The following is a 27,256-nucleotide window of genomic DNA, read 5'->3' as shown; positions in this document are numbered from 1 at the left end:
CGATGGGAGGGGAGCTCGGCGGTGACCTCAGGGGCGCCCCACCCCCGGCTCCCGGCTCCCGGCTCCCGGCTCCCGGCTCCCGGCTCCCGGCGCGGCCCGGCCGAGGGACCCCGCACGCCGGCGGAGGCGCGACGTTAGCGCCGCCCGGGGCCCCGCGAGGCGCGCGCCGAGTGCGGGCGCGGGCAGCAGCGCCCTCCGCCGCCTTTAAAGCCGAGCGCCCCCGGCCCGGCCCCACCCCGCGGCGCGGCCCCGCCCCCTCATGCATATGCAGGTGCGCGGGTGACGAATGGGCGAGCGAGCTGTCAGTCTCGCCCCGAACTTGTTGGCTGCGGGCGCCGGGAGCGCGGGCGCGCAGAGCCGAGGCCGGGACCCGCCGCCGCCGCCGCCGCCGCCGCCGCCGCCGCCGCCGCCAGCCGGGAGCCGCCGCCCGCCCGCCCGCCCGAGCCCCGCCGCCCCGCGCTCCCGCCGCCCGGGCCCGCGTCCAGGCCGCCGCCCGCATCGCCGCCCCGACCCCGCCCGCCGCCGCCGCCGCCTCTGCCGCCGCCTCTGCCGCCGCCGCCTCTGCCGCCCCTGCCGCCCCTGCCGCCGGCGCTCGGAGGGCAGGCGGGCGGGCGCTGGGGGCCGGCGCGGGCCGGGGCGGCGGGCGCGGCGATGCGGGCGCGGGGCCGGGGCCGGGGCCGGGGGCGCCTGCCCCGGCGGCTGCTGCTGCTGCTGGCGCTGTGCGTGCAGGTGAGCGGGGGGCGCGGACGGGGCGCACGGCCCCCCCCGCGCCCGACCCCGGCCCGCCCCGGCCCGCCCCGGCCCCGGCCCGGCCCCGGCCCCGGCCCCGGCCCCGGCCCGCGCCTCCACGCGCCCGCGTCTGCCTTATTTTTAGGCGGCGCGGCCCATGGGCTATTTCGAGCTGCAGCTGAGCGCGCTGCGGAACGCGAACGGGGAGCTGCTGAGCGGCGCCTGCTGTGACGGCGACGGCCGGACGACGCGCGCGGGGGGCTGCGGCCACGACGAGTGCGACACGTACGTGCGCGTGTGCCTCAAGGAGTACCAGGCCAAGGTGACGCCCACGGGGCCCTGCAGCTACGGCCACGGCGCCACGCCCGTGCTGGGCGGCAACTCCTTCTACCTGCCGCGCGCCGCCGCGGGGGACCGGGACCGGGACCGGGACCGGGCGCGGGCGCGGGCGCGGGCCGGCGGCGCCCAGGAGCCCGGCCTCGTCGTCATCCCCTTCCAGTTCGCCTGGCCGGTACGTGCCCCTCCCCGGCCCCCGGCCCCCGCCCCGCCGCCCTCCCCGCCGCCCTCCCCGCCGCCCTCCGGCACCTGCACGCGGCGCGCACCCGGACGGGCGGGGCCGGCAGGGGGCGCCGCGGCGGCGGCTGGGGCGCGTGCTCCGTGGGGCTCGGTCCGCGCCCGGCCACGTGGGCGCGCGGGGGTCGCGGCGGGGCGGGGGCGGCGGCCGCGGCGTGTGCCTGCGCCTCCCCGCGCGTGTCTGCCGGGGGGCGGGGGGCGGGGGGCGGGGGGCGAGGCGCGGCGCCCCGGCCCGGGCAGGCCGCGGAGGCATGTGCGCCGCGCGTGCTGGGGCTGGTCCGGGGCAGGCCCTGGCGGAGCCGCCCCGGGCCCGCGGCCAGCCCTCGCCCGCCCCGCCGCTTCCTGGATGCCCGCGGGTGGAGGTGGGGGCCGCGCGGGCGGGCGGGCGGGGGTCGGGGGCCGCGTGTCGCGTCGGGCACCCCGGCCGCTGCCTCCGGCCCCCCGCGCCCGCGCCCGCGGCCCTGCTGCTGTGACCCTCCACCGCTGGGGGCTCCTGGTTCTGTTTGTTCTTTCTTTGCGGGGGGCTGCGGGGCTGCAGGCGGGCGGGCGGGCTCCCGGGCTTGTGTGGCCCAGCCCTGTGCGCAGCCGCCGGGGAGGGGGCCGAGCAGCCAAGGAGCGGCCAGGGCCTCCTCCTGATGCCCCAGGGGATGCACTTTCAGAAGCAGAGCCTGGCCCTCCCCGCCCCCACACCCAGGGGTGCAGGGCAGGCCTGGCTGGGCAGCAGTCAGAGAGGACCCCAGAGAGGTACCCCAGTGTGCGGGAACCGGCCAGAGCCGGCTGCGGGGCTTGGGTGTGCAGGAAGGGGCTGGAAGAGCCTGCCAGGCTGTGATTGACGGCCCGACCTCCTGACCGAGGACTCCTGGCTGGACCGCGCGGTGGGAAGCCCCAGGAACGTGTCCACCTGGCACCGGGTCCTGGGAGCCCCGGAGCTGAACCCCCCGCGGCCGGTGCCGCCCTTCCTCGGTCACCCTGCGCGGCCTTGCCGCCCGCCCCTTCTTGCTCCTCTCTGGGCTCCGGCCTGCAGGGAGGAGCCCCGGCGCTGCCCCTGCCTGCCTGGCCTCTGGGGTCTCCCTTGACCCCGGGGCCTGGGGGGGGCTGTGCCCCTGACGGAGAAGGCAGGGGCAGGCCTGGGAGGCCGCAGGCACTTACGATAAGCTCGGCCCGCGCCCCCGCAGCGGCGCAGCAGGCAGGTCTGAGCAGAGCCCGCAGCCTGTCATCTGCGCTTGGGCCTGCGCCAGCGCGGTTCCAAATCGCTACCTGAGGATGTGTTTTCTGCTCGAGTTGGCAGCATCAGGGTGGGGGCGGGGAGGCCTGGCAGGAATGTGGCGGGGCCGACGCGCGTCCCTCACGGCTCCGGGCCCCACGGGCCGGCCCGGGGAGGAGCGGGCCGGGGCAGGCCCTCGCCTTGCCGGGAGCCCCGACTCGGGGCGCCCTCCCTCGGGGCAGCTGACTCGGCTGCTGCGAGCTGCTCGGCGGCCTCAGGAGGGGCCCGGTCCCGGGCAGCCCGGGGCGCGGGGTAGCTGCGTGTCTGGGGGGCGGCGGTGGGTCCGCTCCCCGCCGGCAGCGCATCCCGGCTGCCGGTGCGTAGCTGGTGTGTGATGCCAGCGCCCTGGTATTTCCGCTCCCCGCGGCCACGCTGCCTCGGTTTGCTGCAAGTCCGGCTCCGTCCCGTGAGCAGGGCTCGTTGGAAACTGCATTTGGGCTTCACTGGGGAGGGTGGGGGTGGGGGGCCAGCCTGCGCCCTCGGGCACCCTGGAGTAGGGGGTGCGAGGAGGGCCTCCGAAGTGGCTGGTGGCAGGAGGGTGGGCACCTGTGGGCGGTGTGGGAAAGGCCCCTCCTGTGCCCTGCCCACGGCCCCCACACGTCCTCACGTGGCCGCACGGGCCGTGCTGTGTGTGGCGTGGGGCTCCAGGTTGGGTGGGCCCAGGGGGGACGTGGGAGGTTCGGGGTTGAGCTGCCAGGGGGCAGCCGGGTGTCTGCTGCTCCTCTCCTGACCCACCTCGCGGATGCCCCGTGCCTCCCCCGGCCCCCCAGGAATTCAGTGATGCCTTGTTGGCCCAGGTGCCAGCCAGTAGCTGACAGGATGGAGACCGCGTCTGGTCCCGCGTGAAGGCGTGCATGCGTGCGTGTGCCCGCTTGTGCTTTCTCCAGGTGTGGTAGGCAGCCACTGGAGGGTTTGGAGGGGCCGGCTGATGGAGGGGTGGTGGGCAGCCGGGGCCCCGTCCTGAGAGGGGCCAGCAGGGGGCACGCCCCTTCCCACACCCGGGACCCCAGGACACCACGCACAGGTGTCCTTTGTCGTGTGCGTGCTGGGTTCTCGGAGGCGGCTGTGTGGGGCATGTGTGCACGCATTGGAGGGGTCCTGGCGCTGACGTGCGGCCCCCGGAGACCTTGGGCTGCAGCAGGTTCTGGGGCCCGGCTTCCCCGCCCGTGGAACGGGGCAACGATGTGATCCCGTGAAGGGGGCCGGGCTGCAGGCTCAGGCTGGCTCCCTGGCCCACCTGGCTTCCTCTCCCCACTGATGCCCCGCCGGGGCCGTGGGTATGTGCTTAGGGGTGTGCGGGGGGCCTTTGGCCAGTCAGGGAGGACCCGGTGGGATGTGCACGCGGGGCCTGACTGCTGTGGCCAGCTGCCGCGGGAGTTTCCGTCCCACCTGTGCTCCCGCCCCTCCCAAGGAGCCCAGGGCTGCCCTGTGCCCCCCCAACCCTCCCCTGGAGCCCCCTGGTGCCCAGTGCATGCATCCTGCCCACGCCATCCCAGAGGGGCTGGGGCCTGCTTGGATGACGCCGCCGCTCCGCACCTAGTCAGTCACCTGCTCCGCGTCCGGGGTCGTGTTTGAGGCTCGGGTGTGGGGACAGCAGGGCAGAGCTCTGCTCGCCAAGCGTAGACCCGGAGGCTTTGTCCTTGGGCTTTGAGAGTGCGGGTTGGGGAGCAGGTTGCAGTACGATGGGGGTGCTGGAGGGCGGGTGGCAGGGGCTTTGCGGGAGGGCCTCCCTCAGCTGTTCCGTGGGAATTTAGATGGGGGAGGGGGCACACTGGCCCGGTGAGGGGTTCTCAGGGGAGCCACGCTGGGTGGCCGGCATCTCCAGTCTCCAGGCCTGAGCTAGAGTCCTCATCCCAGACCCTGTTGAGCCACATCCCCATGCCCAGGACGGCGGCTGAGCTGGGGTCCCTGTCCCCAGGACCCCAGGTGAGGAAGTCTGACTTGTCTCAGCAGCCTGTGGGCTTTGCTGCAGGGACGCACAAGAGCCCTGTGACAAAGCACGAGGAGACCCTGGGCTGAGGGTGGGCGGGCTGGGCGCACCAGGCAGGGCCCTGGCTGCTCTCCCGTGTGGAGTGCGGGTGTCTGGGTCCCTGTGGGGGGTGGACGAGGGATCCGAGCTTCGTGCCTTGGGGGGAGGCGGCCCCCTCCCCCTCTCCTGGGGACAATGGCGGCAGAGGCCTGGCTTCTCCGAGGCTCAGGTTTCAGGAAATGTATCTGTGCTCAGAGCTCCTGGCGCCGGAGCGCCCTGCTCCTCGGGGGGCTGGGTGCTGATGCGGGGCGCTGCGGGAAGAAAGCAGGGTGGGGCCGTGGACTTGGGCAGGGCGCCCCGGGGGCTGCGCTGGGCCTTCTGGGCCCTCGGGTGCCCGGGGCCCCGGGGGCTGGCCTTCGCGCATCTTTGGGCTGCTGCGCCGTCATCCCCGTCTGAGGGTCGGGTGCAGGCTTCGGACCTGGTCTTGAGGGGCTGGGCTGGGGAGACGGTAGTCAGATGGTCAGGCTGGGGGTCCTCCTACAGGGTGCGGGGGGTCAGGGCAGTCTTCCCAGAAGAGGGGTGGCTGGGCCTCTCCGGGCCGGGCAGGCAGGTGGGGTTCTGACCTGGGCTCCTCTGACCCCTGCGGCCGCCCCAGCCGCCGCCCCTCAGCTCTCATGGCCCCTGCCCCTGCCCCACGAGCCCTGCGGCCCAGGCCTCTTGCCTCTCCTGCTCTCTGGGGATTTGGGCTTGACAAAACCCCATCCTGACCCCGGGCGCTCGTGTCAGGAAGCCCCCGGTTGAGAGGTCGCCATTTGCATAGGGGAAACTGAGTCTCAGAGCCGGCGCTGTGGGAGAAGAGGAGGCCGGGGCTGGGCACTGGGGGAGGTGCCCCTGCCGGCTCAGGTTCTCTCTGGATGACTTTCTGCTGTCTGCGTGCGGGGAGCCCAGCTGGCGGGCGCTGGGGCCCTTTTGGGTGGGCGGGCGGGTGCCCCTCCTGTGGGAGCAGGTAACTGGAGCCCCGGGCTCGGACGAAGGTGGCGGTAATCCTACCTGAGTGGCTGGCGTGGGGTTTCCCTGGAGCCCGGAGGAGCGCCCTGCTCACCTGGAGCCCAGGTGCTCGTGCCGCCGGCGGTGGTCGCAGGCCTAGCCTGTGCTCTCGTGCCCGGCCCCTGGGTCCCTGCTCCTGCCTGTGCCCACCCTCATGGCCCGCTGCGCACAGTGGCCGGAGCAGCTCCTGCAGCCCCGCCGGTCAGTCCCAGGCCTCACTGGCCCCTCCAGCAGCCACACCTGCTCAGCGTCGGTGCCAATGTCAGGAGAGGGGCCTGGGGCCGGGCAGTCTGACCCAGGTCCCTCCATCCTCACGGCCTCGCTCTCCCAGCCCTGTGGGCCCGCCGTGCGGTTCTTTCTGGGTTCTTTCTCAGTCTCCAGGTCTCCCTCCGTTCCAAGGCCTGCCCTGACCCCTCGATCCCCGCTGACTCATCCACTAGTAGCAGAGCCACGCCTGGTGCATGCTGGGCGAATGAGTGGATGAAGTGGGGCCTAGGAAGGAGCTGGGCACTCCAGCTGTCACCAGGAGTGGGAGTGGCCGGGGAAGCCTGGCCTGAGGGTGGCATTCTAGGCCGAGGGAGGCAACTGTGTGTGCAAAGGCCCTGGGGCAGGGTGGGCAGGCTGAGGTGGAGGCGGAGCGGGGGCTGGGTCTCTGGCAAGAGATGGGAACCCCAAGAGGGCTCCGAGCCCTGGGAAAGACACAGTCAGAGCCCTGAGGGTCGTCGGGCGTGCGGAGGCCCCAGGGGCTGCGGGAAGCCGGCCTGGTAGTGGGCGTGGGGAGTGGGTTTGAGGGAGCCTTGAGGAGTAGGACTGGAGCCTGGTAACTGGCGACATGGACAGGGAGTGTTCTAGAAGGGAGGAGCATGGCCCCTGGATTCCAGTCTGTGCTCCTGAGGGCGTGTGAGTTCCTGTGGGTTATCCTGGGGCGTCTGGGGGGCTGTGCTCAGGGTCAGGTCAGCAGCAGGGAAGGCCACACGTAGCCGCAGGAGGGTCAGTGCGTCCCGGGGCTGTCTCCCTGGAGGGATGGTTGCAGGTCTGGGGTGGGGACAGGGAGCGGGTCCCCAAGGGAGAGCTGCCAGAGGGTGGGAGTGGGGCCGGGGCCTGTCTGCGGCTGGCACGTACCTGGGGCAGGACCCAGAGGCCTGGTTTGGGCATCAGCGGGCGGGTGGCTGTGGGCAGGGGGCGGCCCTGGGCTGTGGAGCGCAGGCCCCACTGTGGGCGGGAGGTGGGGGCGGGGGAGTCTGGGGGTGCGGTGCCCCCGCGGGTGGAAGCCAGCCTGCCTGTGGGTCCCCGACTCGGGGCAGCCGGGGCTGGATGGACGGGCGGTCGGCACGTTCGTGGCTGGTCCGAAGGGGCCGAGCAGTGTGCGTGGGAGCCACGGAAGGGCCTGGCCAGGGCAGAGCTGGGTCTGCGCCTCCTGTCGAGCTCGTGTCCGTGAATGACAAGGGCAGGACCGCTCCGTGGCTCCGGTTACTCTCGTGGGGAGGGTGCGTCCTGAGGTTGCCTGGTGACATTACCCCATCACGTTGTCCCGGGAGGGAGGGGGGAGTGGCAAGCAGGGCCGTCCCTGGGCCTCGGTTTCCCCCTCTGTGCAGCCGGGGCCCTCCCTGCCCTTGTGCTCCTAGGAGGAGGCAGGTCTGTGGGGCGAGTGCTGTGCAACTGGAGCTCGGCCCGTGTGGGGCCTCGCGGTGGCCGTGCGCCCTGCCCCCCGCCCCTGTGTGCCCCGGGTGGGGGTGCAGCGGGGGTGCTGACAGGCCCTCGATCCCTGGGACTCTGCTTGCAGCAGGAGCTCACTTTTTCCAGGTCCAGGGAGGTGGCCAGGGCTGCTCCCACAGGACGTCCTGGGGGGGGCCTGGTCTGGGGGCGCGGCCCTGGGCTGTGGGGGGCCGTCCTGCCTCTGTCCACCGCCTGCGCTAGCCGTGGCCACTGGGCTGCCGCGCCACGGGTGCCCGGAGCCTCTGACCCGGAGGCACGGCCTCCCTCCTCTGGGTCACCTTGGGGTCTGTGGGGACATGCACGAAGCTGCCTGCAGAGCCCTCCCCACCCAGGGCAGGGCTGGGGGCCGGGGTGTGGGGGTGCGCCCCCCGTACGGGCGGCGTCTGGTGCCTGACGGCTGCTCCCGTGTCTGCAGCGCTCCTTCACCCTCATCGTGGAGGCCTGGGACTGGGACAACGACACCACCCCAGATGGTGAGTTTGCCGGGGGCTGGGCGGCGGGGCGGTCGGCCGCCTGCAGGGCCCCCCAGGACCCAGGGAGGCTGACCCCCTGAGCCACAGCGATGTGCGGCCACATTCCTGGTCCTCTGCCTGCTGGGGATGAGGGCTCGCTTCCCGGGGCTGCCCCTGGCCCAAGGATCTCGCGTGATGTGGTCACGGGGCGGAGGGGCGTCTCTGTGGACAGACCAGGAGGGGCAGGTGGACGTGTGTGGTGGGGGAGTGGCGGGTCGGCGAGGCCGAGGTCAGGTGGCGGGGGTTGACCTGAGAACGCTGCCACGCCTGGTGGACGGGAGGCCACGGAGGCAGCCTGTGGGGCGGGTGGGGGCACATGGCTGCTGGCTCACGTCGGGGGTCGGAGAGGGCCCGAGGGGCAGGCGGGGCACGGAGGGGCCGCCGTGGGGATGGCTTAGGCCCGAGTCCCGTGGGTCCGAGTCACGCAGAGACCCAGGCCCCACCGCCGCCGAGGCCAGAAGGGGCCAGGCTGGGGGCACGGGTCGGCGGGGACCGGGGGATGCACCTCGGCCAGATGGGCTGGGGGGTGCGGAGTGAGAGGCGCCGGGGAGGGCCGGAGCGGCGTGGTCCCCAGGCTTGTGCTTGCTGCTGCAGGAGGGTGAGGTGCCCCGGATTCCTCAGCCTTTTCTCCGGGAAAATCCCGAATCTGTACGAAAGTGACGGGAAGGTTTCACGACCCGGTGTGCCCACGGTGGTCAGTCCCCTCGCCCCCGGTGGCTTCATGTGAAGTGCGGCCCAGCCGTTAGATCGCGGGTCCTCCCCCGTGTCGGGGGGCAAGAGGAGGCTGGTCAGAGGTGGGCGGTAGCCATGCACTTGCGGGGCGCGCCCCCGGCCCGACCTGTGTCCCCGCCGCCCTCCCTGGCCACGGCGGCCCTTCTCTGCCGGCCGGGCGCCCCGTCACCCCAGGGGCCCGGGCTGCCGCCCCCGTGGGAAGGGCGGCCTCGGCCGGGCTGACTGTGCCGCCCCCCCAAGAGGAGCTGCTGATCGAGCGGGTGTCGCACACGGGCATGATCAACCCCGAGGACCGCTGGAAGAGCCTGCACTTCAGCGGCCACGTGGCGCACATGGAGCTGCAGATCCGCGTGCGCTGCGACGACAACTACTACAGCGCCACCTGCAACAAGTTCTGCCGGCCGCGCAACGACTTCTTCGGCCACTACACCTGCGACCAGTACGGCAACAAGGCCTGCATGGACGGCTGGATGGGCAAGGAGTGCAAAGAGGGTGAGCGGCCGGCGCGGGCCGGGCCCGGGCACACCTCCTCCCCGGGGCTGCGGGGGAGCCGGGCGCAGCCTCACACGGAGCCCTGTGCCCTCTGTCCACAGCCGTGTGCAAACAAGGATGTAACCTGCTGCACGGGGGATGCTCGGTGCCCGGGGAGTGCAAGTGAGTGCGCCCCTGCCCCTGCCCCTGCCCGTCCCGTGCGCCAGGGGCCTCGTGGCCGAGCAGGGTGGCAGGGACTCGGGCCCTGCTCGCGTGCCACTGGGGGTTACACGGGGCGGACGCTGGTCCTCGAGCCTGGGCTGTGCCAGACGCACATAGCTCCTTCGGGGTCGCATGGTGAGGGGCCGCCCCACCTGACCTCGGGCCGGGAGCCACCCAGAGTCGGGTGCCCGGAGCACAGGAGGCACGGAGGGCCCCCAGGCTCATGCTCGTGGTGGGTGTGGGAGTGGGGCCTAGGAAAGAGAGGGGGTGCTGCAGGGGGTGAGGTGGGACGAAGCACCAGGGCAGCTGCTATGTGGGAGGAGCCACGTGGGGCTGGGAGGTGGTGGGCGATGACCAGCAGGAGATGGGGAGGTGGGCGAGTCCTGCAGGCATCCTGGCTTGGGTCTGAACGAGGGCTGGGAAGAAGAGCTGGGGGGCAGGGAGGACCCCGAGGCTTGCGGCCTGTGCTGCCAAACGGCAGAGCTGCCAGCGACTGAGGCCATGGCGTGACTGAGATTGGGGGGTCATGTCTCCTGTGTCCTGGGGGACGCCACCAACGCAGAGGGATCGGTGTGGGGAGACCTGACCTGAGACACCCGTGGGGAGCTGGGGGCAGACAGGAAGGGGGTTTAAAGCTCCAGGTGGAGAGGAGAGGTCAGGGAGCCAACACACCGGCCGGGCTGGGGGTCGGGCCCCAGGAGGGAGAGACCCTGGCCGTCTCCCGAGGCCAGGAAGCGTTTGGAGACCTGGAGCGGGGGTCTGGGCAGGGCCGGGGTGGGAGGGAGCCCGGGTGAGCTGTGCTGGAGCAGGGGGTGGTGGGAGGGGCCGGGTGTGGAGCGGGTGAGGCTCAGAGCAGGGCCGGCGCGGCGCGGAGGCACCCGGGGCTCCGGGGGTGCACAGGGTGGCCCGGGAGCTGGGGGCCCAGGGGTGCTCTCCGGGAGCCCTCGGCGGGGCGCAGGCTATGGGAAGGCCGGTAGGGGCGAGGGCCGCCCTGCGCCCGCCTCGGGGCTCACTGACCCCAGGGCCTCACTCCCGGGGGTGGCTTGTGCACAGAGGAGAGGCCACTTGCCCAGAGTCCCCCAGGGTCGAGTTTGGGCAGGAGGGCAAGGTTGGGGAGCTGGCTGGCGCGGGAGACAGGAAGGGGGGGTGGCTCCTCTGCTTGTCCTCTGGTGGCTTTGGCCCGGGAGGTGGCACGAAGAGCGGCGCCCCGGTTCCAGGGGCCGAGGTTGGAAGGGGGGTCCCCGGCCCCGTCACCGTGAGGCCGGATTTCTGAGCTTCAGACAAGTCAAGGGGGCCTTTGGGCAAGTGGAGGAGCACAGCAGGGGAGAGGGTAGCCGGTGGGGGCCCGGCCCAGGGTGGGTTCACATCTTGGGGGCCAGGCAGCCCCAGGAGCCACATCCCGGGAGGCGGAGGTGGCCACCCTCCGGGCCCTGCCCTCTGATCCTTGTGATGGGGGGGCCTGGGGACCCTGGCAGACCGGTCCATGGGCGTGAGCGCCGTGCGGCAGGGTCTCAGCCCCGTGCACTCTGGCCGGCCCCCTAGGGCCATGCACGACCTTGGCGCTGTGCCCGCTGCCAGGGCAGGAGGAAGGTGGGAGAGGAGTGGACGCCCCCGCCCCCCAGCCCTCCCCTGCTGGCGTGGGCCATGGGGAGCCATAGGTGCGCCCCCACCCACCGCTGTGGGTGAGGCCCAGCTGCCCGTGGTGGCTCGCGGTGGCTCAGGGCTCAGGTTTCACTGCAGGACACCCCCACCACCCCCACCGGATGCTGCGGAGATGGCCGTGCCTTCCTGCCGCCTCCTCCCTGGGCTTCTGGAGCTGCAGGCCGGGCGCTGGGGAGGTGGGGCCTGCGGAGGCGGCCCCACCCAGGGCTGGGAGCACATCCCGGGAACGCCGGGGTCCGGGCGCTGTGCTTGGCCTCGTGGCTTCCTGGTGGGTGACCCAAGGCGTGTCACGGTCTCCTCGCGTCACCTGGAGGGAGGATTCCCGGTGGGGATGCGCAGCTCGTGTGTGCGTGGGCCCTGCTGGCACGCCTGGCGCTGGGTGGAGGAGCGTCGTGCTGCAGCCTGGGTTTCTCTGTGGCCCGCCTCGGAGCCTGTCACCTTGGCTGCGGGGCTCGGGGGCAGCCCAGGAAGGGCCACGGCTCCTCCCTTTACAAAAATAAACTTGCGTGGCAGGTGCCAGCCTGGAAGGGACAGTGCCTAGATGACAGTCCTAGATGACAGGTCCATTCCTCGGGACTTTCCAGTTCTAGAAAGGGGCCCCCGGGGGCCTGCCCAGGGCCTGGAGGGCAGCCTGCTGGTCCCGGGACGTCCACTGCGGGACGACGGGCCCTTTGTCCTGGGCCCTGGGGAGGCTGGCCACAGCTGGAATGGGCCGCCCTCCGTGGCCCGGGTGCCCTTTCTGCCCCAGTCGCCTGCTTCTCCTGAAGGACTTCCAGAGACTCCTGGCCCACAGCTGGAGGCAGGGCCAGGCCTCGGGGTCGTGGCCTTGGCGCCAAGAGGCCTCTAGGCCGTTTGCCAGGGAGCGGGTGACTCTTCCCGGGTCAGGAGCCGCCCTGCGTCTGGCCTGTCGCAGCCCGTGGGCCTTGGTGTCTCGGTCTGCGGGGCGGGCCCCGGTAGGGCTCCTGCCGGGAGAGAGGTTGTCGTCCTGGGGTTCCAGGTGAGGTCGCCGGGGCTGGGCCCGGAGCCCTGTGCGGGCTCCCCGTCAGCCCGCGCAGCCCCGGGTGCTGCCCAGCCCAGGCGGCACCGGCGAGCTGGGGCTGGCACCCTCGTTCCCGGGGTCCCGGCAGGGCCTTCCTTTCCCGGCGCTTGCTCTTGGGGCCCTGCTCAGGGGTGAGTCCCAAAATAGCTCAGGGAGGAGTGGCTGGGCAGCTGCAGCCGGCCATCCGAGGCCAGCGGCCGGGAAGTGCCCGTGAGGCTGCGGGCGGGCCGCAGGGCCCTCACCCCCGCCCGGCCCTGCTTCAAAGGGCGGAGGCCGCCAGCCCCGGGGGGGCCCACGTGACTCTGCGCCGCGGCCCGGCCACCCGAGCCACCCTCGGCGGCCACGGCTCCCGAGTGCACCCTCCCCCAGCGGGCCTCCTGCCCCTCGGCCCCTGCAGGTGCAGCTACGGCTGGCAGGGACGCTTCTGCGACGAGTGCGTCCCGTACCCTGGCTGCGTGCACGGCAGCTGCGTGGACCCCTGGCAGTGTAACTGTGAGACCAACTGGGGCGGCCTGCTTTGCAACAAAGGTAGCCGGGGTCGGCGGGCGGCCCGAGGGACGCCCCCTGGGGACAGCGGGCATCTGAGCGCCCTCTTGTCCTCAGACCTGAACTACTGCGGCACCCACCACCCTTGCACCAACGGGGCCACGTGCATCAACGCCGAGCCTGACCAGTACCACTGCGTCTGCCCCGACGGCTACTCGGGCAAGAACTGTGAGCGGGGTACGTCGGCGGCCGGTGGCCGGCTTTGGGCTGGTGCCCCCGGAGCCTGGTGGGGCCCCGTCCCTCCGGCCTGTGTGTGCAGCAAGCCGTGTACTCTGCCCTGACCCCTGCCCTGGGGCCCTGGGGGCTGAGGGAGGAGCGCTGCTGCAAAGGTGGGGAGCCCCCGCTGCCACGCCCCCCAACCCCCGCCCCCGCGTCTGGTTCCCAATGCAGCTGAGCACGCCTGTGCCTCCAACCCATGCGCCAACGGGGGCTCTTGTTACGAGGTGCCCTCCGGCTTCGAGTGCCACTGCCCGTCAGGCTGGAGCGGGTCCACCTGTGCGCTTGGTGAGTGCTCACCCACACGTGGGGGGGCCTGGTGTCTGAGGGGGTCTAGGAGTGGGGATGGGGCAGCGGGGTCCCCCAAATGTAGCTGTGGGCCTAGTAGCCGGGGCGGGGGGGGGGGAGTGACGGGCACATGGCCCTGCCTCCCCCACGGACCCCGCCTCCCCATATGGCGCCCGCCCGCCACGCCTCTCCCTCTGTGCCTCTGCAGACATCGATGAGTGTGCCTCCAACCCGTGCGCGGCCGGGGGCACCTGTGTGGACCAGGTGGATGGCTTCGAGTGCATCTGTCCCAAGCAGTGGGTGGGGACCACCTGCCAGCTGGGTAAGGGTCCCGAGGGGCACTGGTGTGCATGGACTGTGCTCTGTGCATGTGGTGGCTGCTGCTGGTGCTGCTGGTGCTGCGGGTGCCAGGCGTGGGGGCAGGTGGGGCTGAGCCCCGTCGCCCCCCCTTGTCTACTTCACAGACGCCAATGAATGTGAAGGGAAGCCGTGCGTTAATGCTTTTTCTTGCAAAAACCTGATTGGTGGCTATTACTGTCACTGCATCCCGGGCTGGAAGGGCGTCAACTGCCATATCAGTCAGTACGGGGGGGTGGGGGGGTGGCAGGTGGGTGGGGCTGGGAGCTTAAGGACCCGGCCGTGACCCTGCCCCTTGTCCCCAGATGTAAACGACTGTCATGGGCAGTGTCAGCATGGTGGCACCTGCAAGGTAAGAGCAGCCACCCTGCCCCTGCACACACGTGGGAGGGCCCTGGGGGCAGGAGTTGCCCCTGGGGGGGGGACGGTGGCCCCTCCAGGCTCACACCACCCCTCCTTTCCTCCCTCTGCCCCAGGAGCTGATGACCGGCTACCAGTGTGTGTGCCCATGGGGCTTCGGTGGCCGACACTGTGAGCTGCAGCTGCGGTCGTGTGCCAGCAACCCCTGCCATGGTGGCCTCTGCGAGGACCTGGTGGATGGCTTCCACTGCCACTGCCCCGAGGGCACCTCTGGGCCACTGTGTGAGGTGAGGCTCGGGCACTGCCCCGGGAGCCGCAGGGGCACACCATCGTCCCCAGGCCGCCCAAATGAGCGGGACAGGCTGCGGTCGGGGTTGATCCTACTCCCCCGGGCTCAGTTCTGGAGGGAGACCTGGCCTCAGAGCCCTGGGTGGGAGGGGCAGGGGGAGGGTCATAAGGTCGCTACTTGTCACGACAGGTGCCTCCTAATGGGCCAGGAGCCTGGGCAGGTCAGCTGGCTGCCCAGGTGCCCCGTCTGCCTTCCCCTGGGATCGGTATGGTCCTAATGGGGTAGAGCACGTGAGCGGCATGAACGGGGCCCGGGGTGGGATGGGGTGCCCGAGGGTGTGGGGAGCCACGCTGTCACGTGGTGTCCGAGTAGGGGTAGGTGATATTCCCTGGCGCCTCACGACCCCACCCCCACCTTCCTCCGGCCTGCCCTGGCCTTTTGGGGGTACAGAGGCACCAGGGACAGGGCTCCTGACCAGCAGGCTTCCTGGGCCCTTGGTAGTCGTCCTGCCTGGGGCTGTGAGCTGGGTGCTGACACTTTTGGGAAAGCCCCAGAGACTGGGCTCAGGGTGGCCGTGGGCGGCTGGGAAGGGGGTCAGGAGCTGGCCTTCCCGCCAGCAGGAGGGGCAAAGGCCGGATGCTGCCTGGTGAGGCAGAGGAAGCGGCCGCCAGGGAGCCGAGAGTGGCGGGAGGGGCCTGGTGGCCTGCAGGTGTTTCCGTCCAGCTGATGGGCCTGGCGGGTCTCCGATGGGCGTTCCTGCAGACGGCGGCCGAGGCCGGGTGTGCAGGCCCAGCGGGACCTGGGCCTCCGGGACTCCTCGTGGGGACACAGGGTGTGGCTGTCCCAGTCCCGCTGCGGGGCTCGGCGCTCACAGATGCCCCCCGCCCCGCAGGTAGACCTGGACTTATGCGATCCCAGCCCCTGCCAGAACGGCGCCCGCTGCTACAACCTGCAGGGCGATTACTACTGCGCGTGCCCCGACGACGTGGGCGGCAAGAACTGCTCTGTGCCCCGGGACCCGTGCCCGGGCGGGGCCTGCCGAGGTGGGCGGGGCTGCCGGGTGGGCGGGGCCTGCCGGTGGGCGGGGCCTGCCGGGTGGGCGGGGCTGCCGCTTCGGGGGCGGGGCATGCTGACCGCGCCCCGTCTGCTGCAGTGATTGACGGCTGCGGGTTCGAGGCGGGGACCAGAACCCCGGGCTCGGGCACGGCCCCCCTGGGCGTGTGTGGCCCCCACGGACACTGCGTCAGTCTGCCCGGGGGGAACTTCTCCTGCGTGTGTGATAGCGGCTTCACGGGCATCTACTGCCATGAGAGTGAGCAGCTGCGGGGCGTGCGGAGGGTGGGGGCGCTGCCCGGGACCGCGCGACCCCCGCGACCCCCGCGACCCCCGCGACCCCTCTCCCTGCCGCCTCCGCAGACATCAACGACTGTCTGGGGCAGCCCTGCCGCAACGGGGGCACGTGCATCGACGAGGTGGACGCCTTCCGCTGCTACTGCCCCAGCGGCTGGGAGGGCGAGCTCTGCGACACCAGTGAGTGGGCCTGTGCCGCCCCTTCGGTCCCAGCGCCCAGCGGGTCCCCAGCTCCGGGGGTTGGTGCTCAGAGGGACCTGGGCGGGGGGAGGGGGATGCTCCACAGGTGTCTCTGCCCCGGCCCCCCGGCCCCCACCCCCAGCTCCCCCCTGAGCGCCGGCGACCCCCGCTGACCGGCGTCCTCGCCCCCAGATCTCAACGACTGCCTTCCCGATCCCTGCCACAGCCGCGGCCGCTGCTACGACCTGGTCAATGACTTCTACTGTGCGTGTGACGACGGCTGGAAGGGCAAGACCTGCCACTCGCGTGAGTGCCCCCCGGGCCCCTGCCGTGCCGGGGCCACCCGCCGCCGTGGGCGTGCGCACTGAGCGGCCATGTGCCCACAGGCGAGTTCCAGTGCGACGCCTACACCTGCAGCAACGGCGGTACGTGCTATGACAGTGGGGACACCTTCCGCTGTGCCTGCCCCCCGGGCTGGAAGGGCAGTACCTGCAACATCGGTGAGTGACTCCGGGGGGTGGGGTGGAGGGGTGGGGCAGACACACCCCGCGCCCTCGCCAGCCCACCGCCTGCCCCCACCCCTGCCCCCTCTGCCCTGGTACCCTGCGCAGCCGGCCCAGGGCAGACGACAAGGACCTCTTCTCCCCTGCCCCCTCCACAGCTAAGAACAGCAGCTGCCTCCCCAACCCCTGCGTGAATGGGGGTACGTGCGTGGGCAGTGGGGACTCGTTCTCCTGCATCTGCCGTGACGGTTGGGAAGGCCGCACCTGCACGCACAGTGAGCTTGTGGGTGGGGGGTGCGGGGGTGCTGTGGGCTGGAGAGGGGGCTGTAGGGAGTGGGCGGAGGCCTTGCACCTGTCCACCAAAGCCCAGTTGTACCCCAGGACTTGCCATGTCACTTCCGCACCCCCCGGCCGGCTCCAGTCCCCAGCCCCGTAGCCTCCCCTCCACTCCCGGTGCGTCCTGGCCCGTATTGGTGTGCCCGGCGCTCACTCTGCAGCCAGGCACTATCCACGGCTTCTCCGAGATGAGCCTCCTGGAGCTAAGTCCCCCAGCCCCACCATCCTCAGCCTCCCAGCCTGGTCTCCGTGGGCTGGCATAGCCGCTGCCCCCCAGGCCTGGCACAAGGGGTGCTGGGCGGGTGGATGCGGTGCCGATCTTCCTCTCTTTCCTCAAATGCAGATACCAACGACTGCAACCCCCTGCCTTGGTGAGTGGCAGCCCTGGAGGCTGGCTGACCCAGGGGAGCTCGGCCTGCGGGGGGGCCTCCCTGAGACCTGCTCTCTGCCCTGCAGCTACAACGGTGGCGTCTGCATCGACGGCATCAACTGGTTCCGCTGCGAGTGTGCTCCTGGCTTCGCGGGTCCCGACTGCCGCATCAGTGAGGGACCTGGGGTACCTGGGCGGGGAGGGGGTCTGCAGTGGGGCCCAGCCCTGGGGGCTCCTCCCAGCCCGGCCCGGTTGTGCAGCCTCGCCGGCAGTTCTCTGTGCTCAGCCCGCACCCCAGCAGCTGGGGGCTGCCCTGTGAGGGCGGGGGTCCCTGGAGGCTCCTGCCCATCTGGTGCAGAGGCTCATGGGGGAGGACGGGGCAGGTGCTCATCGATGCCCTCCACCGCTGGCAGAGCGGGTACCGGTCCAGCTCAGAGGACCACAGGGCACACCGAGGCCCTGGCTGGGGGGCTCCAGCAGTTCGCTCAGGGTCCCCTCTCCTGGCCCAAGCTTGGGCGTCCCCCTGGGTGCTGTGTGTGGGCATCGGCCCCCTTGCTGCCTCCTGAGCCGGGCCGCTTTGTCTGCAGACATCGACGAGTGCCAGTCCTCGCCGTGCGCCTACGGGGCCACGTGTGTGGATGAGATCAACGGTTATCACTGCAGCTGCCCGCCGGGCCGGGCCGGCCCCCGGTGCCAGGAAGGTAGGTGGGGGGCGTCGTGCCCAGCCGGGGCCGGGCCGGTGTGGGGGTGTGGGGAGGACCTGGCCTCCAGGGCTGGCCTGCTGATGACCCCCACTCTTTCTCCCCACAGTGATTTTTTTTGGGAGGCCCTGCTGGTCGCAGGGGTTGCCCTTCGCACACGGGAGCTCCTGGGTGGAGGATTGTAACAGCTGCCACTGCATGGACGGCCACCGGGACTGCAGCAAGGTACGGGGCCGCCTGAGAGCCTCCACGCTCAGCCCCGTGTCCTGGTGCCCCTGGTCGGGGGTGCCGAGACTTCATCACCCTGATGTTTGGCCTGTGAGGCCAGGGGGCTCCAGCTGCCACGTCCACTGCCTCTGCTGGGCCTCCTGGGGCTGGAACAGGCCCTTCCTCTGCCCTAGGCAGGGAAGTAGCCTGCTGAGGCTCCCCAGGCCGCCCCCAGGGGCCCTGCCCGGCATTGTTCTTCAGCTACCGCTGCTCTGGCAGGGGTCCTTTCAGGGTCTGAGTCTGTCCCGGGAGGCCACAGTGGGCCTGGGCACCTGCGTCTTGCTGACCGTGACCGTGTCTTTCTCTCCTGCATGATGCCTGTGTCCCTTCGTCCTGAACGCGTGCCTGACCCAGGTGTGGTGTGGCCATAAGCCTTGCCTGCTGGCCGGCCGGCCCGAATCCCTGAGTACCCCGTGCCCACCGGGGCAGTGGTGCCAAGAGAAGGCCCTAGACCAGTGCCTGCAGCCGCCCTGTGCAGCCTGGGGGGAGTGCGGCGCCGAGGAGCCCTTGCTGCCGGAAACCCTGTGCTTGCCGCGCTCCAGCCACCTGGACAACAACTGTGCCCGCTTCACGTTGCACCTTGACCGTGACCAGGTGCCACAGGTACGTAGTCCCCGTGGCCCCGAGACATGGGCACGCTGAGCGTCTGCGGAGCCCTGATGCCTCCGCCCTTCCTGGGCGCGGTCACTCAGATGGTCCGCGGCACCGCTCAGGGAACCTGGCCTCGTGGGGTCAGCCGAGCGGAGGGAGGGTGGAGCTCAGTGAGCACTCGGTGGGGGTGCTCAGGGCTGGGGGGCTTCCCTCTGGGCTGCAGGTGGGGCTACTTGTGGCAGGAATGCGAGGCCAGGGCAGTGAGGGCTGGCACCTGCAGGCCCCGCGCACCCTGATGGGGGTCTGCCTCTTGCGCGGTGCAGGAGTGGGTGGGAAGTCCGTTCCCTCCTGGACCCCCTGCATCCTTGCCCTGCTCCTCGTGCGGCTGTGAGGCGTCTCCTGCCACATGCCCCTGGGGCCAGCTGGAGGATGGGTAGCCTCGGGGCATGGCCTCCGGGGTCCCACTCATGTGCTGCTGGTACCTGCCCAGGGCACCACCGTGGGCGCCATCTGCTCCGGGATCCGCGTCCTGCCGGTCACAAGGGCGGTGGCCCGGGACCGCCTGCTTTTGCTGCTCTGCGAGCGGCCGTCGTCAGGGGCCAGTGCAGTAGAGGTGGCCATGGTGAGTCACTCTTGCCCACTTCCCCTTGTCCTACTCTGTCCCAGTTTGCGGGAGGTGCCGGGGACAGAGGCGCCCGGCCAGGCTTGTCCCCAGGTGCCTGGGAGGACAGGGTGACCCACAGACCCAGGACCTGGTCTTACATAGTTGTACGTTGGGGGACAGGGGCCGGTGGGGCCAGGCTGGACACGCGTGCAGCTCAGCAGGCCCAGCATGTACGGAGGCCGGCAGGGGGAGGAGGGCAGAGGTGGAGGGCCGAGGGGGCGAGGGACATCTGAGGCTGGGCAGGAGGGCCAGGAGGCTGCTCCGGGGAGCGGACATGGTGATCGGCAGTTGGTGGGGTCTGCTTCTCGAGGCTCGGGAGCAAGGGTGTAGGGTCGGGTCACCTCTCTCACAAGCTGAAATGAAGGAAGGGTCTGGAGCAACCCGGTGGAGGCCAGAGGAAGCTTATGTGCGGGTGAGAGGTGGTGCCCACGGGCGTGCAGGGGGAGCGTGGGTGCAGGTGCCAGCAGGGGGAGGTCCCAGGAGGCCAGGCTCGCTCCAGAAACAGGTCACGTGAGCGGCCAGGGGCGGGTATCGGGCACAGGGATTTCAGAGGCAGTGTTGCTGGAGTGGCGGCTGGGACATCGGGCTAGCTCCCATCCCTTCTCAGCCTGGTGTCTGAGGCCCTGGAGGCCAGGGCTCTGGGCAGGGGTCCCTGGAGCTGTGGGAGGCCCCCCGGTAGCAGCAGTGGAGGCCCAGAGGCACATGGGGAGGGAAGGCCGGCGTCCAGGGCCCAGGGTGGACCGCAATAGGGTGCAGCAGCGGGGTTCCTCCTGGACAGGGACGAGGGAGGCTGTGCGGCCCAGGGTTGGGGCCGTCTGGAACCCTGGCTCCGAGCCGTGGGGCTGAGTCAGAGAGGCGGGTCGGTGCCTGGCGAGGTGGGGTTATAGGTGGTGATGCCCATTTCTCGCCTGGTCCCCCCGCTCCGCTGGTGCTGTGTCCCCCGACGTCTGGGCAGAAGGCTGCCCCAGCTCAGGGCACCCTGGGACGTGTGGTCCAGGCCCAGCCTGTAGCCGAGCAGGTGTCCCTGGGCCCCGGGCGGGCATCAGGTGTAAATGGAGCCACGAGTGTCGCGAGGCCGAGCCCCAGGGAAGTGCGGGCAGAGAGAAGGGAGGAAAGGCGGGGCGCCGGCCGCTGGCCGTCGGGGTGGCAGGGGCCACTGAGGCGGAGGCGGAGGCGGTGATGCGTTTGCAGGGCCCGAGGCCTGGGGCGCGGCCAGCTGGGGCCACGTCTACCTGGGAAGGGCGCGTGCTCGTTCCGGGTGCAGGGGGCGGGGGGCAGGGTGGGCCAGACCGGACCGGGCGCCCCGGGGCCGCAGCCGTGCGGTGGGACGCGCCTCCGCAGGCCTCTCCTCCACCGAGTCTCCCCGCAGAGGCCCCGGGGGCCCCAGCGTCCCCCTGGCAGCTGGCCCGGAGCCCCGGTGTCCCCTGGGTGTGGGCGCAGGGCGGGCGGGCCGTGGCGGCCTCCCAGCGCCGTCCTCTGCCTCAGTCCTTCAGCCCCGCCAGGGACCTGGCCGACAGCAGCCTGATCCAGAGCACGGCCCACGCCATCGTGTCCGCCATCACCCAGCGGGTCAACAGCTCGGTGCTGCTGGCTGTCACTGAGGTCAAACTGGAGACGGTCGTCATGGGCGGCTCTTCCGCGGGTGAGCAGGGGCCCGGGGCCGAGGGGGAGTCGTCCAGGCTCACGTGGGCGGCTGGGGGTGGGGGGCAGTCCCCGGGCCGCCCCCGCGGGCTCCCTCCGCAGGGACGGGGCACCCCAGGCCTGGGCCTGCGCCCGGCCCCCGCGCCCGGCCAGCCCCGTCGTGCCCCCCCAGGTCTGCTGGTGCCGGTGCTGTGCGGCGTGTTCAGCATGCTGTGTCTGGTGTGTGTGGCCATCTGCGTGTGGTGGACCCGCAAACGCAGGAAAGAGCGGGAGAGGAGCCGGCTGCCGCGGGAGGAGAGCGCCAACAACCAGTGGGCCCCTCTCAACCCCATCCGCAACCCCATCGAGCGGCTGGGGGGCGGCGGCCTGGGGGGCGGCCACAAGGATGTGCTGTACCCGTGCAAGAACTTCACGCCGCCGCCGCGCAGGGTGGGCGAGGCGCTGCCCGGGCCCGCGGGCCGCGGCGAAGGCGGGGAGGAGGAGGAGGAGGAGGAGCCCGGCCGTGGGGAGGGCGGCTGCCTGGAGGCCGAGAAGTTCCTCTCGCACAAATTCACCAAAGACCCCAGCGGCTCACCCGGGAGGCCGGCCTGCTGGGCCTCAGGCCCCAAGGTGGACAACCGCGCCGTCAGGAGCGTCAATGACTCACGCCACGCCGGCAAGGAGTAGGGCAGGGGCCGGCAGCTGGGCCGGGACCCAGGACCCTTCACCGGGCACCGCACCACCCGCCAGACCGTAGGAGGCCGAGGCCGTGTGCATAGTTTCTTTATTTTGTGTAAAAAAAAAAAAAAAAAAACCCACCGAAAACCAAAAACAAAGGTTTATTTTCTACGTTTCTTTAACCTTGTATAAATTATTCGACGACCGTCAGGCAGAAAACAATGGAGTATTCTCGGATAGTTGCTATTTTTGTAATGTTTCTGTGTGTCGCACTGGCTGTGTGGCAGGAGGGAGCGAAGGATGTCCGTGTCCTCACCAGGTTGTTTGTTTGTTACCAGAGGTGGTGCACTGTTTACAGAATCTTCCTTATTATTCCTCATTTGGTGTTCAGTGGCTCCAGGCCAAAGAGCCAGCGGGACCCGGGGCTGCCGGCGTGGCCCACGGCGTCGGCGCGGCCCGAGGCTGTGGGTGGCACCTGTGGTGGTCAGTGGGGCTCGAGGTCCTCGCAGGGGCCGTGGGCGGACCCCCGGGCCGGCTCCCGCCCGGAGCCCCCGCCGCAGAGATCTCTCAACTGTGTTTCCGGAAGTGCCCTTCCCGACTGCTCTGTTCCCCCCGACGGCCGGGGGCAGGATCGGAGCTCGCGACAAGTGCCTTCACGCAGACCCTCCCCTCGCGGCTGTCAGCGTTTGCCGTGGGCTCCGGGCCGCTGCCCACCTGCCGGCCCCGGCCCCTCCTCGTGAAAGTGCGTTTTTGTAAATATGTACATATTAAATGAATCACTCTGTATATTTGATTTAATAACTTAAACCTTCTGGCCTGTCTTGTTCTTTCCGGTGCTGGTCCTTGCTTCCCGCAGGCGGGCGGGCCGTGTGGCCGTCGTGGCCACGGGTAGGGAGGTGGCCAGTGTGCCCCGGGGCCCCCCGGGGGTCGGGCCGCCAACGCGTTGCTGTCCTGTGGGGTTGACCAAGGCTCGGCGACCTTTCCGGGACGTGGGGGGAGGAGGTGCTCTGCATTCCCTACCAAAAATTGCTAAATCAGGGATCCCTGGGTGGCGCAGCGGTTTGGCGCCTGCCTTTGGCCCAGGGCGCGATCCTGGAGACCCGGGATCGAGTCCCACATCGGGCTCCCGGTGCATGGAGCCTGCTTCTCCCTCTGCCTGTGTCTTCTGCCTCTCTCTCTCTCTCTCTCTGTGAGACTATAATAAATTAAAAAAAAAAATTAAAAAAAATTGCTAAAACAAAAAACCCAACTTCATGAAACAGCTTAAAGTTGCTTATTAGTTAAGAGCCATCAAGGGTTTAAGAAATGACCCAGTTGGGGCCCCCGGGTGGCCCCGTCGGCGAAGCGTCTGCCTGCAGCTCAGGCCATGATCCTGGGTCCTGGGATCGACCCCACGTTGGGCTCCCTCTCAGCGGGGAGTCTGTTTCTCCCTCTCCCTGTGCCCCTGCTATCTCTCTCTCTTTTTCTATCTCAAATAAATAAATAAAATGTTAAAAAAAAAAAGTGACCAAGTCAAACCTTCAGAGAATGACAACAGGAGGCTAAAAGCCACTGTGCACCTTGCTGGCGGGATGAACCGGGCCTGGCCCCGGTGGCCTCGGGGCTGCCTGTCCAAGGCTGACTCAGGAACCTGTGCACGAGCTGTTTGCTGTCCCTCGAGGGGGCAGCTGGTCACGGAGTCAGGGAGCAAAGCCGAGAATAATGCTTGTCAGAAACATGGAAAAAACCGCAGACGGCCTGGAAGTGGCTGTGAGTACCTGCGCCGTGGGTGTCCTGGGGGCTGCGGGTGGTTCCAGCGCCCGTCCTGCAGCCACCTCTGGTCGCCGGCTCTCCGGCCACGTGAGGAGCTGTCTCCTGAAGCCCGTGGGTCTGCGGGAGACCCTGCCCTCCAGACGGGGCAGGGCCCTCATCCCACTTATCTCCAAGGGCTTGTCCCCGGCACATCCGGTGGGACGTCTGCCACTGAGAAGTCACGGTTTCGGCCAGACTTGTGCAAACACGCAAGTCAGGCCCCTGGGTGCCCAGTCAGAATAAATCTAGGCTTTGCTCCTAGGTCTCTAAATGCCTCGTAGGTGGGTTTTCCAGGTCAGGGACCAGAGCACGGCCCGAACCCAAGCACGCGGGGCGCCGGGCACCGCGGGCAGAGCCTCGGGAACAGCCCGCCGGACGGCAGGTGCAGTGCAGCGCTCGCACCGGGGCACCGGGCCGTGACCCACTGGGGCTCCCTCGCTCCAACAGGACAGGCTGGCGATGCCGGTGGCTCAGCAGGAGCTTGAAAAGAACAGGATTTGGGAAGAGTCCGGAAGGATGAGCGGGCGGCCTGGGCCCACGGGCCGGGCGTCAAAGGGAAGGAGATGTCGCCGTCTGGGGGGCCGGGCCAGGAATGGGCGCCCTGGGCCGAGGCGCTGGGCTCCCTCCCTGTTCCCTGTGACTCAGGTGGCTCTTGGGGGGAGCTGGGCACGTGTACAGCCCACGTACCGTGTGCCCGACGCACCACAGCCTCTGCACCCCACGGGCTCCGCTGCGCTGCGGGCACCGGGGATGCAGGATGGCTTCTGGTCCCCCCAGCCCGCGTCGTCCCGTCCACTTCGCCTCGGCGCCGGGCCAGGCCATAGAGGGCTGCGGCCCCTGCACGTGCCCCTGCCCCACCAGCCGGGGAGCCCGTAAGGGTCAACCCAAGCCCTGAGCCCGGGCCGGGATGTGTCGTCCTCCCTGCCCTCACAGCTCCCACCGCCTGATACTGGCCTGACCGTGACGAGCCTCCTGCTGCCAGTTGCCCCCCGGGCCGGCACCCAGCCCTCACAGTGCCCCTGACGCACGACGCCCTGATAAGCGGCTGCAGGTCGCCTTCTGCATCAGCCTCTGTGGGCCTGGGGGTGGGGGAGACAAGCACCCACGCAAAACACTTGGAAACTCAGCCACGAATAAGTACTCAGACTTGCAGCGCCTGCTTCCCCCCTACCGCCTCACCTCACAAGAAGGCGAGGCCTGGGCCCCTCTCTCCCGACTCCGGTTGGCTGGCACTGGGGTGGGCTCCCGGCTCCAGCCTTTGCCCATGGCACTGGGCCTCCCTATGTCCCACAGGGGTGCACGCCAGCTCGGCCACCCTTCAGTCTGCTGGAGGGGCCCAGAGCATCTGGCCCTGGCCTTGGTGCCTCTGGGATTGGGGTGAGTGCCTGCACCCGCCTCCTTGTTGCTGTTTGTTGCTCTTGGCAGCTGCTGGTCAAGGGTGTCCCAACTCTGCTCCAGGGTTCCTTGGATCTAGCAGCAATGGCCAGGAGGGCCAAGGCCTCGTGCTGATATTTAGCTCAGGGGCCAGCCTCCTGGGCACACAGGTCAATAAACACGCTCTCAGTGTTAAAGAAAAGAAAAAGCCACCTAGGAGGGACGCCTGGGGGGCTCAGCTCTCGAGCATCCGCCTTCAGCTCAGGGCGTGACCCCAGGGTCCCAGGATCGAGTCCCACGTTGGGCTCCCCGCAGGGAGCCTGCTTCTCCCTCTGCCTGTGTCTCTGCCTCTCATGAATAAATCAATAAAATCTTAAAAAAAAGGAAAAAAAAAAAAAAAGAAAAAGCCACCTAGGAGATCTGATACAGAACCAGGTGGAGCTTCTAGAAATGACAAGCAGCATCCTCAGGGAGCCAGGAGCTCCACAGCCGCCCTGAGCCCCTGCGGTAGACAGAACTCGTGAGCTAGAAGACAGGTCATAAGACTATGACCCAGGATGTGGTCCAGAGAGACCAAAGGAGGAAAGGGTGTCAGCGGCGGAGCAGGGCCGGCAGAAGGCCAGGAGGGCCGTCCTCAGGCTGCTCAGAGCCCAGTCGCAGGAGCTGGGGGCAGGTGGGTGATTCCAGCAGGAGGCCCCCATGGCCCTGGGGTCATGACCTGAGCTGAAGGCAGACGCTTCGCCGACGGAGCCACCCAGGCGCCCTGACTTGGTCATTTCTTAGACCCTTGATGACTTTTAATTAATAAGCGATTTTAAGCTGTTTTATAAAGTTGAGGGTCTTTGTTTTTACAGTTTTTAGTAGGGGCGGGCATGGCCTGGGGTCTCCGGGGCTCACGGGACGCTGCGTGCACAGGAGTGAGTGGTGGTGCAGATGCCTCTGTGCCGCGGTGCCCGCATGTACACACGACCCCGGCAGCCAGGCCCTGCCCCGAGCCTGCCGCCCGAGTCCCGAGCCCACCTCAGGTCCTCGCCTTCGCTCCCCACTGGGCCCGGCCCGGGTGACCCGGAGCCTGGCGGGGCAGGGGGCAGGGCCGTCCGCAGCGGGCGTTCCTCACGGCTCCCGGACAGTGAGCCCGTCCTCACCAGCAGCGTGGCCACCGCCCTTGGGGTGGCCGTGACGAGCGGCCGGGAGTGCAGCCCAGCACGCTGTGGCCGGCCCAGCGCCCCCGCGCCCCCAGCTGCCAGGGCCCCCTCCGCAGCCCGGAGCACCGCCACCTGCCGCCCGCGCCCGGGCTTAGCCCACCGAGCCGAGGCCAGGGCCCCGCATCCCGCGCCGGCCAGTGCCCCCTGCTCTCCGGGGCGGGCGGGCGGGCGGGTAACGAGCCCCCAGAGGGGCAGCTGCTGCGTTGGAAGTTCAGAGAGAGGAAAACACACGCACAGATGCCCCCACCGCCGGCAGACGCCACAGTCACCCCGAGGCTGGTGCCGACGCGGGGGCTCCGCTGGCTGAGCCGGGAGAGGCTGCGGCTGAGGCTCGGCCATTTGGGAGGATGCCGAGTCCGGGACCGGCGTGGGGCCCCCTCACGGCCGCCTCCCCGTGAGCCGGCTGCGCTCTGCACCACGCGCCTGCCTCCTCCCGGGCGGGCCTCTCCCACTGGCCCCATCTCTCCCTGCGGGCTGACGGGTCTGGGAGGACTGGGCACGAGAGGGGTGAGGCTCCAGCTTGTCAGGAAGCTCTCCACAATCTCCGGGGCGCATGTCACCAAACACAGGCCTCCCGGACCTGGTGGACAGTGGGCTTTGGGGGCACAAGGCTCAGTGGCGTGGGCGTCGGGGCCCAGGACCCCCAGAGCTGACAGCCCAGCCAGGACCTTCAGACCTGCACCCGGCGAGGGCCTGGGGAGGCTGCGTGGGCCCAGCAGGGTGTGTGTCCCCCTATTTGTGTCTAGGATCCAAATGCAGCACAGTCCAGGGAAAGCGGTGATGGGATTTGGAGGGGAATGGGCTCCAGACGTGTGCTGGGGGCGGGGGTAGGTCTGAGGCCCAGGTGGGTGCCCGGCCAGGCCGTGCTGGGAGCTGCGGAGGCTGGGGCAGCCCCAGGCAGCTGGCACTCTTTGAGCCGCGCTGCGCCCACTGGGTGATGAGTGGCCCATCCATAGTGATCACTGATGCAGGTTCACGGCACGGACAAGCTGGCATCCACGCACACCTCCCCTGTGCCCTGGAGGTGTTCGCTTCCCCTGGGGTCATGGTGGTGTCCCTCCTCCTCCCGTCCCCTCGTGGCCGAGCAGGGAGCGGTGCCTGGACCGAGCGGCACGGCCCACCCCAGCAGGCTGACCCGGTGCCCTGGCACACGGCCTACCGCAGGTGCTGAGCGGCTTGGAGACCGGGACCAGCGCCTCCTGCACCCGCCGCCCTGGTGCCGCCTGCTGTGTCCTTGGCGCTCGGCCCCGGGGACCGCACCAGCTGGCTCTGCCTGGCGACAGCTCTGACAGCCGAGTCTCCAAGAAACCAGCCCTGGGGAGTGGGGGGGAGGGGGATTCCGCACGTGTCCCTGGGCCACCTGGGCCCATTAACCCCTGCGGGCCAGGCTACAGGTGCGTGGTGGGGCCTCATGGTGGCCCGACTCCGGCTGTCCCCAGGCCCCAGCTGGCTCGCCCTCTGCCATCCACAGAGGACATTCAGAGGGGCTTGAGGCAGCAACGAGGCCAGTGTGGCCGCCGTGCACCTGGCCCAGGTGTGAACAGGAGCAGGGTGTGGGAGTGTGTCCCCTCAGGTGGGACAGTCCTGCCTCACATCCTCGGCCTTCCTGCCTCCTTCCGGATTGCCTCCAGGCC

General features: G+C 70.1%; 1 protein-coding gene across 1 annotated transcript; it reads left to right on the top strand.

Moving 5' to 3' along the window:
- Positions 1 to 678: 678 nt before the first annotated feature.
- On the top strand, positions 679 to 22,059 carry JAG2 (jagged canonical Notch ligand 2; the record flags this gene model as incomplete). The annotated part of the gene is made up of 26 exons (XM_038545932.1): positions 679 to 729; positions 875 to 1,240; positions 7,714 to 7,771; positions 8,783 to 9,034; positions 9,136 to 9,196; positions 12,334 to 12,464; positions 12,540 to 12,659; positions 12,873 to 12,986; positions 13,195 to 13,308; positions 13,451 to 13,564; positions 13,649 to 13,695; positions 13,820 to 13,990; positions 14,885 to 15,035; positions 15,146 to 15,304; positions 15,409 to 15,522; positions 15,715 to 15,828; positions 15,909 to 16,022; positions 16,184 to 16,300; positions 16,705 to 16,732; positions 16,818 to 16,903; positions 17,319 to 17,432; positions 17,542 to 17,657; positions 18,054 to 18,302; positions 18,781 to 18,912; positions 20,440 to 20,596; positions 20,768 to 22,059. Coding segments are annotated over 26 exons (3,744 nt in total), but the record flags the coding sequence as incomplete, so codon positions are not given.
- Positions 22,060 to 27,256: the final 5,197 nt, after the last annotated feature.

This window comes from Canis lupus, chromosome 8 (assembly GCF_011100685.1).
Source record: "Canis lupus familiaris isolate Mischka breed German Shepherd chromosome 8, alternate assembly UU_Cfam_GSD_1.0, whole genome shotgun sequence".
Lineage (NCBI taxonomy): Eukaryota > Metazoa > Chordata > Mammalia > Carnivora > Canidae > Canis > Canis lupus.
The sequence above is the reverse complement of the archived record's forward strand: the minus strand, read 5'-3'. Positions and strand labels throughout refer to the sequence as shown.